At 48.6% G+C, this 18,449-nt stretch overlaps 2 protein-coding genes across 2 annotated transcripts in view; both read left to right on the top strand.

Moving 5' to 3' along the window:
- The window catches only part of LOC119375614 (histone H2A), a 372,224-nt gene that overhangs the window by 209,442 nt on the left and 144,333 nt on the right, over positions 1 to 18,449 (top strand). The window lies entirely within an intron of this gene.
- Positions 1 to 18,449, top strand: part of LOC119375608 (coiled-coil domain-containing protein 9B) — a 239,555-nt gene that overhangs the window by 170,460 nt on the left and 50,646 nt on the right. The window contains exon 6 of the mRNA XM_049411272.1: positions 3,858 to 3,931. Coding sequence (XP_049267229.1) covers positions 3,858 to 3,931 — 74 coding nt within the window. The remainder of the gene's footprint in view (positions 1 to 3,857; positions 3,932 to 18,449) is intronic.

The following is an 18,449-nucleotide window of genomic DNA, read 5'->3' as shown; positions in this document are numbered from 1 at the left end:
GCCGAATTGCTGAGGTGATGCTTGGAATTTTGTCAATTCCACACAGCAATGCCGAGTGTGAGCGTCTCTTCAGCCTTGTGAGGAAAACAAGAACTGAATTTCGGTCGTCCATGTCCGACAAAACTCTCGGACATGTTCTCCTTGCGAAGTGTGACCAGGCTGGACATTGCTACAACCAGACCTACACGGAAGACTTCTTGAGGAGGGCCGAGTCGGCGACCACCACCTTTGTTCAAAAATAAGACAAGCTAAAGCCCAAGGAACAACAGGAACTCTTCGAGGCAGTTCGGCACTACTTTGTGACAGTGTGCGACTACATGCGACACAAGTTTTCCCCGACAGACCCTGCTCTGCCTAATGCAGAGGTAGTTCAGTTGAAAAGCCTGGAGACCATGTCCTTCCGAAAGGTGCGCTTTTTTGTTCAAAAAAATAAAAAAAATGCCCCCCCCCCCCCCGGGCAGGGTCTTCCTAATTCTGTGTCCCACTACTTGGCAGGTCTGCAGCCGGGGTTCCTTAGGCAGGAGTCAGCTCACCAGAATAGCTTCTCAACAGGACCGTTGAGGGTTTCAGGTAAGCAGACTGGAACTTGCGGCGAAAGGTGTCCTCCGAGACAGCGGACACACTCGCACCCGCGTCAAGCTCCACCAGCAGCGAAATCACGGAACGGCTGAGTGTCCTCAGTTTCTTGAAGTTTCCACATTTTGCATACTTGGGTCGCATCGCGCCGCTTTACAGTTCCTTCACAACCGGTGTCGTCTACGGCGTGCACAGATGTTTTTCTTCCCAGACGGCGGCGCCAGTCCTCTGGGTTGTATTCTGAAACGATCGCAAAAGGCGACAATCGCAAAAGTATCACCTTTGGTACATGCTGATTGGCTATTGGGCAAAACCGGAAAAGTGAGGGCGCCGTCTAGTATTTTCGTCGACGCGACGGTGCTCTACGGTGCTCCTGACATGCCTGGAAGAAACGAGCACACCTTATTACCGTCGGTTTGGGGTGAAGTCTAGCATTTTAGTGACATAGACCGTAGCTTCTAGTATTCAATCCTCGGCGGGTGTGCGCAGCATTTTTTACGCTGAAGCTTTCAGCGGGCATTACTTTAAGGTGTTTTCAGTATTCTTTCTTTGCCAGCGCGCGTTTTTTTTTTTGTTGTTTGAACGTTCCAGAAACATGAACCCTGCGTTGCTCGCGTGGTTTATCGCGCGCCGGCAACATGTTGAGATGTTGAGACGATGCCGCTGCAGCGGCAGACTACAGCTGGACTCTCTGAGTACGCTGTGTTAAACTCTAAGCGAAAATTCATTTCGCACAAAGTTGCATTCTTTAAATATTACGCTGTGTTTTAAGCGATTCCGCAAAAAAAAAGAAACGTTGTAAGCACTTTTAACACGTATTATACTTCAAGTAGCCACAGCCAAGCCTGGCCATTGCGTAGAAGCCAGTAGAGGCTCGAAAACGCCACACTCGGTCCATCATAAAAAGACAGGGCTAATTTAAACATGGACAGAGAAACAGCATACGAGGACGGCTGCTTCCAACAAATCCGGTCTTGAAGTTCATCGACGAAAAGTACTTCGCGTTGTGGAGCTGATCTAGGGTGTTGTCTCTTCGTGGGAGAGGGTACGCGTCCTTCTTCGTGACCTTGTTCAAGCGACTATAGTCGACGCAGAGACGAAGGGTTCCATCCATCTTCCGCACTAACACAACAGGTGACGTCCACGGACTCTTGGACGGCTGGATGATATCGCGTAGCATTTCGTCGACCTGTTTCTTAACGGCCTCGCGTTCTCGCGTCGAAACTCGGTACGGGCTCTGACGGATTGGTCGCGCACATTCTTCTGTTGTTATGCGATGTTTCGCGACTGGTGTCTGTCGAATTCTTGACCACGACTAGAAGCATAGAATAACAGAGAGCTGAGCTAGTTGGTAAGTATTCATTCATTCGGCGTTTGTGGTGTCCTGACTTCTTTCTTGTGTCCGTGTTTGCACGCCCTCTCTTTTTAGACTAGAAGCAGTCCTTCAAGTATAGTAGCAGGGCTTTAAGCTGGTCTTGCTTGTGCTTCGGGAGGCTCAGGTTGACGTCGAAATCTGGTTGGGGACCTCGATCCGTCGAAGCAGGTTCGGTAGCACTGCTGGCGTCCACGAATTCGTCGATGTAGGCGACCGTCGTACCAACGTTGGGGTGCCTATATTCGTGGCTGAAGTTTGTAAGCACTGCTATTGCTTTGCCATCACGCAGCTCGGTTATGCCTCTTGCGACGCAAATCTGACGGTTCAGAAGCAGGTGCTGATCGCCCTCGATGACGCCTTCATGGTCTGCGGGTTCTTCGGTGCGAGCTGAAAGGATGACTGTAGAGAGGCGGAACGGTGACGTGCTCTTCTATCGCATTCAATGCGTGATTCCCTGGCGTCGTGTGCGGCGGGAGCGCTTTTTGTGAGGTTAGTGTTATTGACTCAGGCCTCAGGTCGATGACGGCACCGTGGTGACATAGAAAGTCCATCCCAAGTATTACATCTCTGGAACATGGTTGTAAGATTACAAAGCTCGCAGGATAAGTCCGGTTATTGATGGTGACTCTTGCGGTGCAGACACCAGCCGGCGTTATTAGATTGCCTCTAGCGGTCCGTATTTCGGGGCCTTCCCGAGCAGTCTGAACTTTCTTCAACTTCGCGGTGATCGACCCAGTGATGAATAGTCGCCTACGGTGTCGACGAGAGCTGTGACGCTGTGCCCGTCGATAAGAACGTCGATGTCGCTAGTTCGTCGTCTGGCGTTGCGGTTAGGCCGTGGTGTCGGATCACAGCTGGGTCGGTTTGTTGCGCTGCTTTTACGTGGTGTGGTCAGGTCTTCGGGCCGTGAAGTTTCGCCGTCAGAGCCCCGTTCTGCTTGCGGCGTGTTCTAAGATGTCGTCGTCGGCGGAGGATCTTCGGTAGTTCGTCGTACAGCAACCGCAGCTTCATCGGTTGCTGCCCTTAGTTTTCCGGATATGGGCTCGTGGAGCGGTCCCGAGTAAAGCCGCTGTACTGCGGGCGTAGCGGTGAGCGACAGCGTCCTGGTGATGGTGAACGCGATGGCTGTCGTGTGTCCACTCATACGCAACGAGATAGTCGGCGACGTCCTGTGGCCGTTCACCTCGCTCTGGACGTGGCACGTTGATGAAACTTTTCATCCTTCAAACTTCCGGTCCTCAAGAAACAGAAAAAATACAGTCATACGTTATTTCCATATTTAATACACTTCAGCCAACAGGTATAAGCGCTTCAAAGGGGGCTCTTAAATCCATCCGATATGGTACATACTCAACGAAAACCAATGAGAGTTAAGCCCTTCTGCTAAGAATTTATAACATACCACTGTCAAGGGGTGCGTCCTTCTGACCACCATAATTCACTGCCCTTTTTTCTCCCCACGGAATTCCTCTTTTGACTCACCCAACTCGTCACGGCGGCCTCTCGTGGTCCCTCACCCCCGCTTCCGTAGTTGCCCTCTCCTCCTCCTTTGTTTGGATCGGAGAAGGTAGGACGCATATACGCACAAGCGCTAAGGAAATCAGTTGCAGCCTTGAAAACGACACTTTAAAATGGTGTGGGTCTGAGCTTGTTCGTAAGGCTTCATGGGTTCGAAAGAGCGCGAAAAAAAACGAGGACACAGAAACGAGGTCACTGCAGTTCCTTGGTCCTGTCTGTTTCTTTCTGTGTCCTCGTTTCTTTTCGAGCCGGTGAAGCCCACTTGTCGAAACGTCGGCTCCCCCTGCTTACGAATTTCTGTCCTAAGCATGAATGACATATTTTCTTTCTTCATCATGTTTGTGGTATCCCTGACTGAGATAACCTCGTATTTCCCATTTCTATAAAGGCCTCCATCACCTCAGACTGAGCGTCGAGCACTGCAAGGAGGATTCTCCTCGGGGAGTCGTATCTACATGCGAGGTCAGTGGACTTCCTTCCTCGTAAGCAGTGTGCGCGTCTACCATTTTCATTATTCAGGAAAAAGATGAAACCAATGGCTGCTATGCGCAGTTACAAAGCCAACTTAAAGGTATATTGCAATCATTATGAAGTGTCGGGTGTGTCGTGTGTTCGCACATGTGATTGCTCCGGTGACTTTTGTGTAGCCTTGTGTAGTTTTATTCAGTTTTTCTTTTTCTTTAATGCGCACATAACTCGCAATCTCCTTATGGTTATGCAGGCAAGGCTGGCTCCAATACAATTTCAAAGATACTTTGAAATTGTATCGTGATACTATACAAGATACTCGTGCACCAAGCACTTAATAATTTTTATTTATAATAATTTTTATTTCTGCCCCAAGAAAATACATGGACAGGGGAGCTGCGAAAAAGCTGTGATAGACAGCTTCACCAATCCACAGCCCCTAAATACGAGGCAACAGCGAAGGCAGTTGAAATCAAGAACCGCCCCATACACAGAACTTCATAAAACAATGAAAGCAGACAAGAAATGAACAGACGGAGTGTTATCTACACTCTTTACACACAGCATCAATTTCTTCCTCTACATAATAATAATAATAATAATAATAATAATAATAATAATAATAATAATAATTGTAATAACAATGATAACACATTCCAAAGGCCATCATTTATCAAAGAAGAGCACAAATAAAAATTCAGATACAGAGGAAGGAGAGACATACGATTTGAATTTTACGAAACCTAATATATACGTGGGGGTGCATATACATAGAACGAAGTTTTTTGTGGGTGCAAGTAAACAGGTCAATGTTTGCAAATGTGTACTCGTTTAGAAGGGAGGGAAGTGTATGTCGGAGGCGCTCTTTCCCGGTATTTATGCGAGCTGTTGGCACCAACCAGCTTTCGGGTTGCCTAAAAGAGTAACTCGCCTTCTTTTCTTCCAAATTGGCGAGATGTCGGATGTAATTTCTGTTACATTTTGTTTCTATTTTAAAACGAACGCTTAGGCTGTATTGATATAAATGGAAGATTTTGATTATGGCAGTCTCAAGAAGTAGCTCTCTGCTGGGTGTCCTACAGTTCGAGACATGACGAAGAAACTTCTTTTGCAAAATATATATTTTCTGTAGACACGACGGTGATGCAGTGCCCCACACGAGCTGAAAGTAATTAATGTAAGAATAAAATAAAGAGTTATAAAGTCGCAGTTTAATAGACTTAGGAAGAATGTATCTAATGGAACCGATTGCGCCACTTATTCTGGCTAATTGTTTAATAACGTGGTTCACATGGGCTGCCCATGACATATTTGATGAAAATATAACACCGAGACACGTGAACTAATACTATCATGCGAAGGAACCAGTTTATTTTTCGGCCTGAAGATTACCGCTTTTGTCCTTTTTTTCATTGACACGCATGTAATTATATTTTGACCATTTTTCTAGTGTGGTCATCGTGGTGTTGCATGATTGTATTAGTTCATGAATGTTGCTTCCTGAGAAAAAAATGTTCGTATCATCTGCATATAGTATAAATCTTGCATTTGGGTTGATGTTCACGATATCGTTTAGCTAGATGTTGGAAAGTAGTGGCCCTAATATGCTTCCTTGTGGGACACAAGAAAAAATTGGTTTTACTTCTGAGTGCATGTTATTTATATTGGCCATTTGTTCCTATTAGGTAAATAAGATTTTATTAATTCTGCAGCTTGCCCTCGCATTCCGTAGTACCATAGCTTTTCTAGAATTATATCATGATTTACAAGGTCAAACGCCTTGGAGAAGTCAATGAATATTCCTGTTACAAAAGCTCTGTTCTCAAATTGGGAGAGTATATATTGTTGTTCTAAAAGCGCTAGTTCAGTCGATTTGTTTTTTTCGGAATCCATATTGACACGGCGTGAGCAAGTTGTATTTGTCTATAAATTTGGTGAACTTACAGTGGATAATTTTTTCTAATGCTTTGGATGAGACAGGTAGTACGGACACATAGGTCTATAATTGGCCATATCATTTTTATCACCTTTTTATATAAAAAAGTTACTTTTGCAATATGCATTCTTTCTGGAAATACTGATGTAGCTAACCAAAGGTTAAAAATATGTGTGATGGTTGGCGCTATAATATCTATTTATTTATTTTATTTATTCATAATACCCACAGCGCCTGGTGGCATTACAGTGGGGGGGGGGGGTGCATACATATAATACACACATGAAAGCAAGAAAGAAGTGGAAATTTTAAGGGCTCGTTTTTCTTTGTTATACACAATGTTAATGAGAACTAACAGACAATAATGCCAAGGAAAGTATAGGGGACGTTATTAGTAGTAAATGTAATGTAAATTTGAAGAAAGAAAAGTGGACGAAAAGATAGCTTGCCGCGGGCAGGGACCGAACCTGCGACCTTCGAATAACGTGTCCGATGCTCTACCAACTGAGCTACCGCGGCGGCCATCCCCCCGTCCACTTTATGGGGTATATATGTGTATTAAACGCGGGAGCGTCAGTCAGCGCCGCCAGTAGCCATGACGGCGAGTGTGCAACACTCTTTATCTGCCTGTTGGCGTCACGTAGCACGTGAACTTATTACGAGCTGGCAGCTGACCAATAATCCCTCGCATACTGCCTGAAAGTATCGTCTGCCAGGACGAGACCCTCGATATGAATGAAGGAGAGAAGTTGAATATTTTAAGGGCTCGTTTTTCTTTGTTATACACAATGTTAATGAGAACTAACAGACAATAATGCCAAGGAAAGTATAGGGGACATTATTATTAGTAAATGTAATGTCAATTTGAAGAAAGAAAAGTGGACGAAAAGATAGCTTGCCGCGGGCAGGGACCGAACCTGCGACCTTCGAATAACGCGTCCGATGCTCCTATTATTATTACGTTATTAGTATTTACTACTAATAACTTCCCCTATACTTTCCTTGGCATTATTGTCTGCCAGTTCTCATTGACATTGTGTATAACAAAGAAAAACGGGCCCTTAAAATTTCCACTTCTTTCCTTCATTCATATCGAGGGTCTCGTTCTGGCAGACTTGATGCTTTCAGGCAGTATGCGAGGGATTATTGGTCAGCTGCCAGCTCGTAATAAGTTCACGTGCTACGTGACGCCAACAGGCAGATAAAGAGTGTTCCACACTCGCCGTCATGGCTACTGGCGGCGCTGACTGACGCTCCTACGTTTAATACACATCTTTTCCCCATAAAGTGGACGGGGGGATGGCCGCCGCGGTAGCTCAGTTGGTAGAGCATCGGACGCGTTATTCGAAGGTCGCAGGTTCGGTCCCTGCCCGCGGCAAGCTATCTTTTCGTCCACTTTTCTTTCTTCAAATTTACATTACATTTACTACTAATAACGTCCCCTATACTTTCCTTGGCATTATTGTCTGTTGTTCTCATTAACATTGTGTATAACAAACATGAAAGCAGGGAACAGGAAATGTTTGAGCACGGCATACAGTAGTATTACATTTCAATCTAACAAGCCAGCATTCACACTCAAAGCGCCGCAGCGAAGCTGGCTTTATCAGTAATATGCACAACAGCTGATGGCAGGCGATTCAAGTGACGGATGGTTTGAGTAGTTGACGGAAATGAAGTTCTAAGTTCCGTTCGGCACTTATGTTCGCGCACCTTATGCGCATGGTCTACACGGCTTGATATATAATGAGGTAGTAGAATGCAGTTATCGCGATCTATGCCGGTTCTAGAATGATAAATATTGTGGAAAAACCTAAGTCGCCATTTTTTTCTTCTTTCACAAAGCAGCTCCCATCCCAATGTATGCTTTGCAGCAGTCATGCTGAGCTGTCTGCGGTAGTTATTCAAAATATATCGGGCTCCAAGATTTTGCACTTTCTCAAGTTTGTCCCTGTCTATGTTTGTTGGAGGGTCCCAAACCGTACAACCATATTCCAGGATCGACCGTACATATGTCTTGTACAACAGGTCACGAGCTTCTTTAGGGAAGAGCTTGGTGTTCCGTCGCAAAAAGCCCAACATTTTGCAGGCTTTCCCCATGATGCGATCAACGTGATTGGGCCAAGACATGGACCGTGTTAGATAAATTCCTAAATATTTGAATTCCTTAACGCTACCCAAACGAGATTGGCTAATGTAATATGTCATGCTCTGTACCATTTTTCGTCTCGTAAAATGCATGTCAACCGTTTTTTGCGTGTTTAGTTGCATGTTCCATTTTTTGCACCACACATAAATTTGATCTAGATCGCTCTGCAAATGTTTAGCATCATCCGAACAGGTTATTTCGCGGTACACAACACAATCATCAGCGAATAATCTCATCGTTGACAAAACATTTGAAGACACATCAATAATAAAAATTAAAAACAACAAGGAACCAAGTGCCGACCCCTGAGGGACGCCGGAGGTCACTTCAATGACATCTGAGCTCGCTCCATTTATTACTACGTAATGCGATCGCAGCGTGAGGTACTCCTTTATCCATGCGATTACTTGGGGATTAATGTTGAAACAATGCAGTTTGTAATTAAAAGATCATGATCCACAACATCAAAGGCTTTCTTGAAGTCAATAAACACAGAATTTACACAATCTCCTCGGTCTAGCACTTCGCATACATCGTGAACAAATTCAGTTAACTGCGTGACACAAGATACACCATGTCTAAAGCCATGTTGTTTAGGGTTAATCAAAAAATTAGCGTTAATGTGCGTCACATTGCTAGTGTATAAAATGTGTTCCATGGTTTTGCATAATATGCTTGTTAGTGATATGGGTCTGTAATTACATACATGTTGCCGGGGCCCCGATTTATGAATGGGCACAACACAAGCCTGCTTCCATTCATTTGGAAGGCAGCCTGTTAATGATTTAGAATACAGTACTCTTAAATATGGAGCGATAAATTGCGCGCACAACTTCGGGGGCCCGCATGACGATCCATCAGGGCCGGCTGCTTTGGAAGGCTCCAACCGTCCCAGAAGGGCGGTGATTCCACCTTCATCAATCACTATGTCTTCCATATCTTGTATGTTCACATTGCTAGGGTAAGGTGGTAGCTCATACGACACCTTTGAGGAAAAAAATGGAGGCGAAGAAGTTATTAAAAGAATTGGCTTTATTAAGGCTATCCTCTATTATTTCTTCGCCTTGCTCAAGCGGTGGTATAGAGACCTTATCCTTCCCGTTACGTTTGACATATTTCCAGAATTCCTTCGAGTTGATTTGCAACCGCGTGTTGAAAGACTAAAAAAAGATCTGCTTTGCTTCCGTCGTTTTCTTGTGTAATTCCTTGGTAATAGCATGCAGTTTTTCTTTTAATGAGAAGGTTTCTTTTTTCTTGAAGTTAGCATATATTCTTTGCCTTTTATTTGCAAGAGAGCGCAGTGTTGCATTGAACCAGGTCTTGCTTCGAAAGCAGTTATCTTCGAGGTAGTTATCTTTGATCTGCAACATATTTTACAGGTTTTGTCTGAGTGTCGTCAATATCTCGACATCTGCTATTTTTTAGGCTCAGCATAGTGGATAGAACTTCATCTGTTGCTACAGGATTTCAAAATATTGTGTTATTATTGTTAAAGTTTATGTTCGCATATGTTTCCGGCAAAGATCATTTCATTTTAATTGCTGTAAAAAAGTCATTAAATGCGTTTGCCAGCTCTGTCCGCGTTAGTTCTTTGCCATCAGTATTTAAAGCACGCACGTGGCTTTGTGACTGTTCACGTTGCAACAATGCGTTCAAACGAGTCCAAACCACATCATGACGGCCACTCTTAGCATCTAAATGTGTGCAGTAATATTCGGTTCGTGCTGATCGTAGTTTTTTATTTAATCTATTCCGAAACTCTTTAAATAAACACAAATCATCAGCCGCGCGTGTAATTAGAAACTTCCTGTATAACTTATTTTTATAATTGATTTTCTTCCGAAACTAAGGTGTAATCCATGATTTGCGAGTTTTTCGAGATGGCTTACATGTTGTAAAGGGAAAATGGGAGTGATATACCTGTTTGAAAATATCGACAAACTTATTGTAGGCTTCATTGGCATATGTAAGGTAAAGAATGTGGTTGGTCAACTCTTTCAAGAGCGTTCCGAAAAGCACCAAGTGCGTCATCTGTTATGCGCTGGTGCCTAATAACTTCTGGCTGCTTTAGTCTTTGCGCCGGAGCATGCATGCAGAAGAACACTGGTAGATGGTCACTAATGGGGCAAGATAATGCCCCCGTCCTGATTTTAGGACGACAGAAGTTATCAATAAATCAGTCCAAGGTTGACTGACTTTCAGCTGTGACTCTGGTGGGCACTTAAAGTACATTCTCAAAGCCGTTTCAAGCCAAAACCGTATCAAAATCTCTACTACAATGATTGTTAATACTCGTATCAATATTAAAATTACCTCCAGCAATAAGCGTGTAGCATCCGTCAGCTACGAAACACAAAAAGTGGTCATAAAATTTTAAAAACGTAGCTGCATTTCCGCTTGGTGGACGGTAACAGAGTAAATAAATGTACCCACACACAGTGATATTATTTTCCAGTGTAATTGCAGTGAATGACCTCAGCAGTTCACCATTTCAATTCGCACCCAGCAGTAGTACCACTCCTCCACCACGACGACCAACAGGCCTGTTAAGATAGTAAGTTTTATAATTGCTCATATTGGAAACATTATGTTCATTTGTGCTCCGTGTTTCGGTCAGCAAAATCGCAATGAATTTAAACTTAAATTCACAGAAAAACTCATTTAGCAATCCTGCTTTATTCTTTACTGATTGTGCATTAATATGCACTGCTTTAATGGATGCGGGTGAAAAAGAAGGTAATACATGTGTTGTATCAATTTTATTATTTTTTGCGTACTGAAGTTGCCCAATAGTTATTTAAGCAGATCTGGATCGTTTATTCCCCCGACATGAATGACAGCCTTTCCTGCGTCCTTGCGGGCGAGGATTTTCCTATTCTTGTGCCAGACAAAGCGAGAGCCACTATCTTACGCTCTTCGTTTCGCAGCCCGAAGCAGCTCTCCGTTATGGCGAGTCATGTTTTCCTGAATGTGGATGCGTGGTTCATTATCTTTGACCTTGTTCTTAGGTTTCAGCTGTAGAGGTCGCTACAATTCAGCCTTTCGATTAGGCCGCCACTGGAGCGTGGCGCCCCCTGTTACTGCGTGCATCATATATATGTTCGTGCCCCAATAAAGGCTGGGTTACATTTTCGTCCGAGCGGGTAGCGTGTACGCGTGAGTCTCTGCGTGCCCGTGCCCCTGCGGCACTAACCACGCGACATGGTGTCAGAAGTGGGATGACATCGCGTGACAGTAAGTTCGGAGCGTAGGAATAACGCCCCCCAGCCCTAGGCCTTACCACGACGGAACGGCAGCACGGCAGCACGATGGACCTCGAGACCGGCGAGCCGCCAAAACTGTACGGCATGAACCTTCAGCCACCGGCACCGTTGGACTTCGCGAACCCGGCAACATGGTCGACATGGCTCAGCCGCTACGAAGACTTCACCGCGGTTTCGGGACTGATAAAAGCGTCGGAAGACGTGCAAGTACGCTCACTACTGTACTGCATGGGCCCGGAGGCACGTCCGCTCCTCGAGACGTTCTCGCTCGACGCCGAGTCGCTCGCCTCGTACCAAGTTGTTGCCGCCCGCTTCACTGAGCACTTCGTGCACCCGGCCAACGAGCTCTACGAGTCCTCGCGGTTCCACAGGCGTGTTCAGCTACCCGGCGAAAGCGTCGACGCGTACTACGCGGAACTGTGCAGGATGGTGAAGCGCTGCAACTACCCGTCAGCTGCTGTCGAGGAAAGGCTCGTACGCGACCGGTTCGTCGTCGGCCTCCGTGACTCTCGCCTCTCGGATCAGCTGTGCCGAAACGCGAAGCTAACGCTCAAGGAGGCATGGACACAGGCCCGTCAGTCCGAAGACGCCGACAAAGAGGAGTTGACCCAGAACCGCACCGAGCACGCACGCGAGCTCAACCTCGACGCCGTGAAAGCCAGCAAGTTCGCCTCTCGTCGCCGCTCCGGAGCTAAGCCTACTACGTCGCAGCCGCCAGCCTAGCGCGTTTGCGAGCCGTCCACGTGTGAATTCTGCGGCCGCGCGCCTCACCGACGTTCGGACTGCCCGGCTCGACGCTCCGCCTGCAACTTTTGCAAAAAGAAAGGCCACTTCGCCGAAGTTTGCCGCTCGCGGAAGCACCAGCAGAACAAGCTCGGCTCCGTTCACCTGCATGCCGTCGGCACGCCCGCCGCTGCAAAGTTCGTCGACGTGACCGTTGACAACTACACAGCGCAGTTCAAAGTCGACTCCGGCGCCGAAGTATCTGCTGTACCCAGTGACTTCCCTGCGCTGCCTGCCAAGCTCGACCGAGTCGACAGTCTGCTCACCGGCCCTGGAGGACAGCCACTTCGCGTTCTAGGCTCGTGTCTGGCACGACTTCGGTGGCAAGGAAAAACAAGCTGCCAGCGCCTATACGTAATCCAGTCACTCACTGTGCCTCTTCTAGGACTGCCAGCGCTCCAAGCCCTGAAAGTTGTGAAATTTCTTGACGAACTCAAGGCTCCCAAAGCAACGCTGCACGCCGAGCTCTTCAAAGGATTGGGCACTCTCAAGGACGAATACGTTATTCGGCTGAAACCCGATGCCGTGCCCTTCTCGCTAAGCGTCCCCCGCAGGATCCCCATCCCGCTGCTCGAGGTCGTCCGCCGCGAGCTGGACAAATTGGAAAGCGCGGGAGTGATCCGCAGGATCGACAAGCCAACTCCATGGTGCTCTGGTCTCGTTGTCGTCAGGAAAGACGATGGTTCCTACCGGCTATGCGTCGACTTGACTCAACTTAACAAAGTCGTCCTCCGTGAACGGCATATTTTGCCAACGGTTGAGCAAGTCCTTGGCCTCCTCGGTGACGCGACAGTTTTTTCAAGGCTGGATGCGACCGCAAGCTTCCACCAGGTGAAGCTTTCTGCCGATTCCCAAGAGCTGACGACATTCATCACCCCATATGGCCGATACTGCTTTTGCCGGCTCCCCTTTGGCATCACCTCCGCTTCCGAGTACTTCCAGAAACAGATGGCAAGAATCCTGGAGGGCCAAGAAGGGGTCGCCAACATGATAGATGACATTCTGGTTTTTGGACGCACCCGCCAGGAGCATGACGACCCGCCAGCGTGTCCTGTAGACACGGTGGAACTCTTCGCAGCACAAGTAGTCGGCTGCATGTCAGAAGTTTTGCCACTCAGCCCGGAAGATGTACGACAGGCACAAGAATCCGATGGAGAGTGCAAGGCCCTCCTCTCCTTCTGCCAGCAAGGTTGGCCACGAAAGGCCAAGCTACCTCTGCATGTATCGAAGTACGCCTCCGTGGCGGACGAGCTCTCTGTCTGCGATGGTATCCTGCTGAAAGGCCCCCGGATTGTCATCCCATCGTCTCTTCGGCCAGCGGTCTTGACGCTGTTGCACGAAGGCCATCAGGGCGTCAACAGGACCAAAGCCCTAGCTCGGGAGTCGGTTTGGTGGCCGGGTATTTCAGCAGACATCGCCTCTCTCGTCACCAACTGCGAACAGTGCGCATCCACCCGGGTGAACCTTGCAGAACCCCTAGTCTCCACAGCTCTACCTGGACGTCCCTGGGAATTTCTGGGAATGGACTTGTTCCATCTCAATGGCCAGGCGTTCCTCCTGGTGGTGGACTACTACTCGAGGTTTCCCGAGGTGGTGACCCTGAGAAGCACTACAGCTCGGGCAGTCATCGATGCTCTCAAAAGCATCTTCGCACGCCACGGAATCCCACAAGACGTCAGGTCGGACAACGGCCCACCATTCTCATCGCAAGAGTTTGCGGCATTTGCAACGTCTTATGGCTTCAACCATGCGACCAGTAGCCCACACTACGCCCAGTCAAACGGAGAGGCAGAGAGGATGGTACGGACAGTCAAGGACCTGTTCCGCAAGTCCAAAGACCCTCACCTCGCTCTGCTCAGTTATCGGGACACTCCGGGAGTCGATGGCTTCAGTCCAGCCCAGCTGTTGATGGGACGTCAGCTGAGGACCAGAGTCCCGAAGCAAAACTCCCAGTTACATCCCAAATGGCCGCCTAGGAAAGATGTCGTCGCCAAGGATGCGGCCTACAAGCGTAAGCAGACCGACGACTACAATAGGCATCACGGAGCTCGAGACCTGTCACCTCTCCAAACCGGTCAGCGTGTGTGGGTGCGCCCTGACCAAGTGCAAGCTACGGTCCTCAGCCCGGGGCAAAGGCCAAGAAGCTACGTGGTTGAAACAGACCAAGGTGGTGTTCTACAGCGCAACCGCCGTCACCTAGTGCCTTTCGTGCCTTCTGCCTCCAGTGGGGAATCGCTGCCGACAGCTGCACAGCAACCATCGCCACTGCATCAAGTTCCCCTTCAGGAACCTCAGCCTGCCAACAGCGTGGAACCTGCGGTCTCCCAAGGGCAGCCTTTGCAACATTCCCCAGCAGCCAGGGACCGTAGTGATGGTGCTACACGAACACGTTATGGCCGGCGCGTTGTTCCGCCGCGCCGTTTGAACTTGTGACATTGTGATGTGTTGGGCGTCCTCCATCCTCCCATCAGACTTTCTCAAGGGGGGAGATGTAGAGGTCGCTACAATTCAGCCTTTCGATTAGGCCGCCACTGGAGCGTGGCGCCCCCTGTTACTGCGTGCATCATATATATGTTCGTGCCCCAATAAAGGCTGGGTTACATTTTCGTCCGAGCGGGTAGCGTGTACGCGTGAGTCTCTGCGTGCCCGTGCCCCTGCGGCACTAACCACGCGACATCAGCCACGAGTCTCTTAGCGCCTGTCGGGTGAAACAAGCGATTATTCCCGGCGTCTTACCCTGTAGGGCAGGCAATCTGTCTATTGTTTGAATGTCTCCGGCAGTTAAGGTCGGGACTTCAAGTTTCGGAGCCAGGTTATTTAACAGGGAAACTAGATTTTTACCCGGTACAACCGCGATGCCATGTATCGCTAGATTTAATTTCCTGCTTCGATACTCAAGGTCTATAACTTCTTGCTGGAGCTGTGTTTGCACTACTCGGGCCATGTCATCCTTCTCTTCCAGTTCCACAACTCTCTTCTTCAATGCCTTAATCTCAATGTCCTGGCGGGAAATATGTCTTTCAAATTCATCGAATTTCTTCGACATATTTTGCATAGAGTCTTTCATTTTCGCAACTTTTTTGTTAGTTCTGGTAAACTATCAATCTTTTCTAGGATAGAAGCAAAGGCTTGCTTGACATCTAGTTCATTTTCATTGCCGTCTTGGCTACTCGTTCGAGAAGCATTTTGCCTACATGTGAGACAGCGCCACGATTTCTTTGCAGCATTGTTTTTTTTTTGCTTTAAATGACTTCTCTGTCACGCCTGCACATTGACCAAAGTGGTACACACTTGCACACTCTGTACACGTCACACTCAACCCATCGCCACGGATGGCTGACTTACAGGACAAACACACGCTAGACATTTGTTTTTCGTGACTGGTCACTTCAGCAAAACATATACAGATAAACAGCAAACAGATACAGATGCGAGATACTACGGCAATTATTGTAGTACAGTGTAGCATTACTAAACTGCTCAGCGTAAAAAGTAGACACAGCACACAAATAATAGACGAGGGCCAGAACAGCCTGCGCTGGTCCTCGTCAATTCTTTGTGGGCTGTGTGTACTTTTTGCGCTGAGCTGTTTAATAATGCAATTATTGTATCGGATACGATACTGTCGAAATGTTTATTAAGATACATTCAATACTGTCACGTGGTCGTGACGTCGACGAAGGCAGCAGTGAACACGTCCGAGATGAAACTCTTTATTTGGCCGAACTTGTGGCCGAGAAGCTAAAAGTCAAACTACAGCAATACACTGATAGCGGCGGACAGAACGTCGACCGTCGATCAACTGACAAGCGGTCAGGCGCGTCGGCTTTTATACAGGCGCTATCGAACTTTCCAGCAATATCGCTGGTGGTGGCGTAATCTCTAGACAAAGCTGGAACATTCGCGTGCGGGGCGCAATCTTAACAAACCGATCTACTACAATCGCGACGCTTCTAGAACACTACTTCGCGGACAGCGTCGAGCGTTGATAACCGTCCCTGCCGGTCAAACCCGAATACATCAAAACAAGACAAGAAGTGGGCGTGGCATTGCCCCCCTCTGAAAAACGTCGTCCCGATGCTTGTGAAAGAACAGAGAAAGAAAAAAAAAGTGCATACACAAATAAATTACAATAACAAAGGAAAAAAAATAGAGTCCCCATGCTCGCTAACGCGCAAAAAACGGCTTAAGGCGCACGACATGGACGACTTCGGGTCGCGCACGGCGCCGCTGAGAGTTCGTAATGCCGTCAAGGACAATCTCATAGTCGAGTGCGTCGAGGCGTCGAAGTACCCTGTACGGTCCGAAGTATCGTCGAAGAAGCTTCTCACTAAGTCCTCGTCGGCGTATTGGCGTCCATACCCATACACGGTCACCGGGTTGGTATTCCATGTGGCGTCGTCGAAGGTTGTAGCGGCGGCTGTCAGTCGTCTGTTGGTTCCTGATCCGTAGGCGGACGAGCTGTCGTGCTTCTTCGGCGCGCTGTAGGTAGGTGGTCACGTCGATGTTTTCCTCGTCGGTCACGTTTGGTAGCATGGCGTCGAGCGTCGTTGCCGGGCTCCGTCCGTAGACCAACTTGTATGGCGTCATCTGCGTCGTTTCCTGTACGGCCGTGTTATACGCGAAGGTCACGTACGGAAGGATGGCGTCCCACGTCTTGTGTTCGACGGCGACGTACATGGTCAGCATGCCGGCGATGGTCTTATTTAGACGCTCGGTGAGGCCGTTGGTCTGTGGGTGGTACGCGGTAGTGCGGCGGTGGCTTGTGTGGCTGTATTCCAAGATCGCCTGAGTCAGGTCAGCCGTGAACGCCGTACCTCTGTCGGTGATGAGAACCTCTGGGGCGCCGTGTCGAAGGACGATGTTCTCAACGAAGAACTTGGCTACCTCAGCGGCACTGCCTTTGGGCAGGGCTTTTGTTTCGGCGTAGCGGGTGAGGTAGTCGGCAGCCACGACGATCCATTTATTTCCGCAAGTCGACGTTGGGAACGGCCCCAGGAGGTCCATCCCGATGTGCTGGAATGGTCGCCGAGGAGGCTCGATCGGCTAAAGGAAGCCTGCTGGTCTTGTGGGCGGTGTCTTCCGTCGCTGACAGTCTCGGCACGTCCTTACGCAGCGAGTGACGTCGGCGGCAAGGCGCGGCCAGTAGTACTTGTACTCGTGCGAGCGTTCGGGAAAGTCCGAGGTGTCCAGCCGTTGGGTCGTCGTGCAGGGCATGCAAAATTTCTGGTCGCAGTGCCGAAGGTACAACGATAAGGTAGCTGGCTCAGGCCGGATTGAAGTTCTTCTTTACGAGGACGTTGTTTTTCAAGGAAAATGATGCCAATCCTCGCCTGAATACTTTTGGGACAACGATGGTCCTGCCCTCCAGGTATTCCACTAGACCCTTCAGTTCCGGGTCGGCTCGCTGTCGTTCGGCGAAGTCTTCGGTACTTATGGCTCCCAAGAAGCTGTGATCATCCTGGTCGTCGGGCGTTGGTGGGTCGACGGGGGCACGAGACAAGCAGTCGGCGTCGGAGTGTTTCCTTCCGGACTTGTACACGACAGTATTGTCAAATTCTTGAAGTCTTAGGCTCCGCCGTTCGAGGCGACCTGAAGGGTCCTTCAAGTTAGCTAGCCAACACAAGGCGTGATGGTCGCTCACAACTTTGAAGGGCCTGCCGTAGAGGTAGGGGCGAAACTTTGACGTAGCCCAGATGATGGCGAGGCACTCCTTTTCTGTTGTGGAATAGTTGACCTCTGCTTTACACAGCGACCGGCTAGCATAACTGATAACCCTTTCCAGTCCCACCGTCCGCTGCACAAGGACGGCGCCGAGTCCTATGCTGCTTGCATCGGTGTGAATCTCCGTATCGGCGTATTCGTCGAAATGCGGAGGTATCGGAGGTGTCTGCAGGCGTCGTTTCAGTTCATGAAATGCTTCGACTTGCGCTGTTTGCCACCTGAATTCGACGTCGGTCTTCGTGAGCTGCGTTAGTGGCTCGGCGATCCGTGAAAAGTCTTTGACAAAGCGTCTGTAATAGGCGCACAAGCCGAGAAATCGGCGCACGGCCTTCTTGTCCGTGGGTGGCGGGAAAGCGGCGATGGCAGCTGTTTTCTGCGGGTCTGGGAGCACTCCAGTCTTGCTGATCACGTGACCCAAGAACAAGAACTCCTCGTACGCGAAGCGGCACTTTTCCGGCTTCAGGGTGAGCCCGGAGTTCTTGATTGCTTGAAGTACCGATTGAAGTCGCTGGAGGTGTTCGTCGAAGTTCGAGGCATACACAACGACGTCGTCCAAGTAAACAAGGCAAGTCTGCCACTTCAAGCCAGCTAATACAGTATCCATGACTCGTTGGAAAGTCGCAGGTGCCGAGCAAAGACCGAAAGGCATGACCTTGA

Source organism: Rhipicephalus sanguineus, chromosome 11, assembly GCF_013339695.2.
Source record: "Rhipicephalus sanguineus isolate Rsan-2018 chromosome 11, BIME_Rsan_1.4, whole genome shotgun sequence".
Classification (NCBI taxonomy): Eukaryota; Metazoa; Arthropoda; class Arachnida; order Ixodida; family Ixodidae; genus Rhipicephalus; species Rhipicephalus sanguineus.
This window is presented reverse-complemented; position numbering and strand designations above follow the sequence as displayed.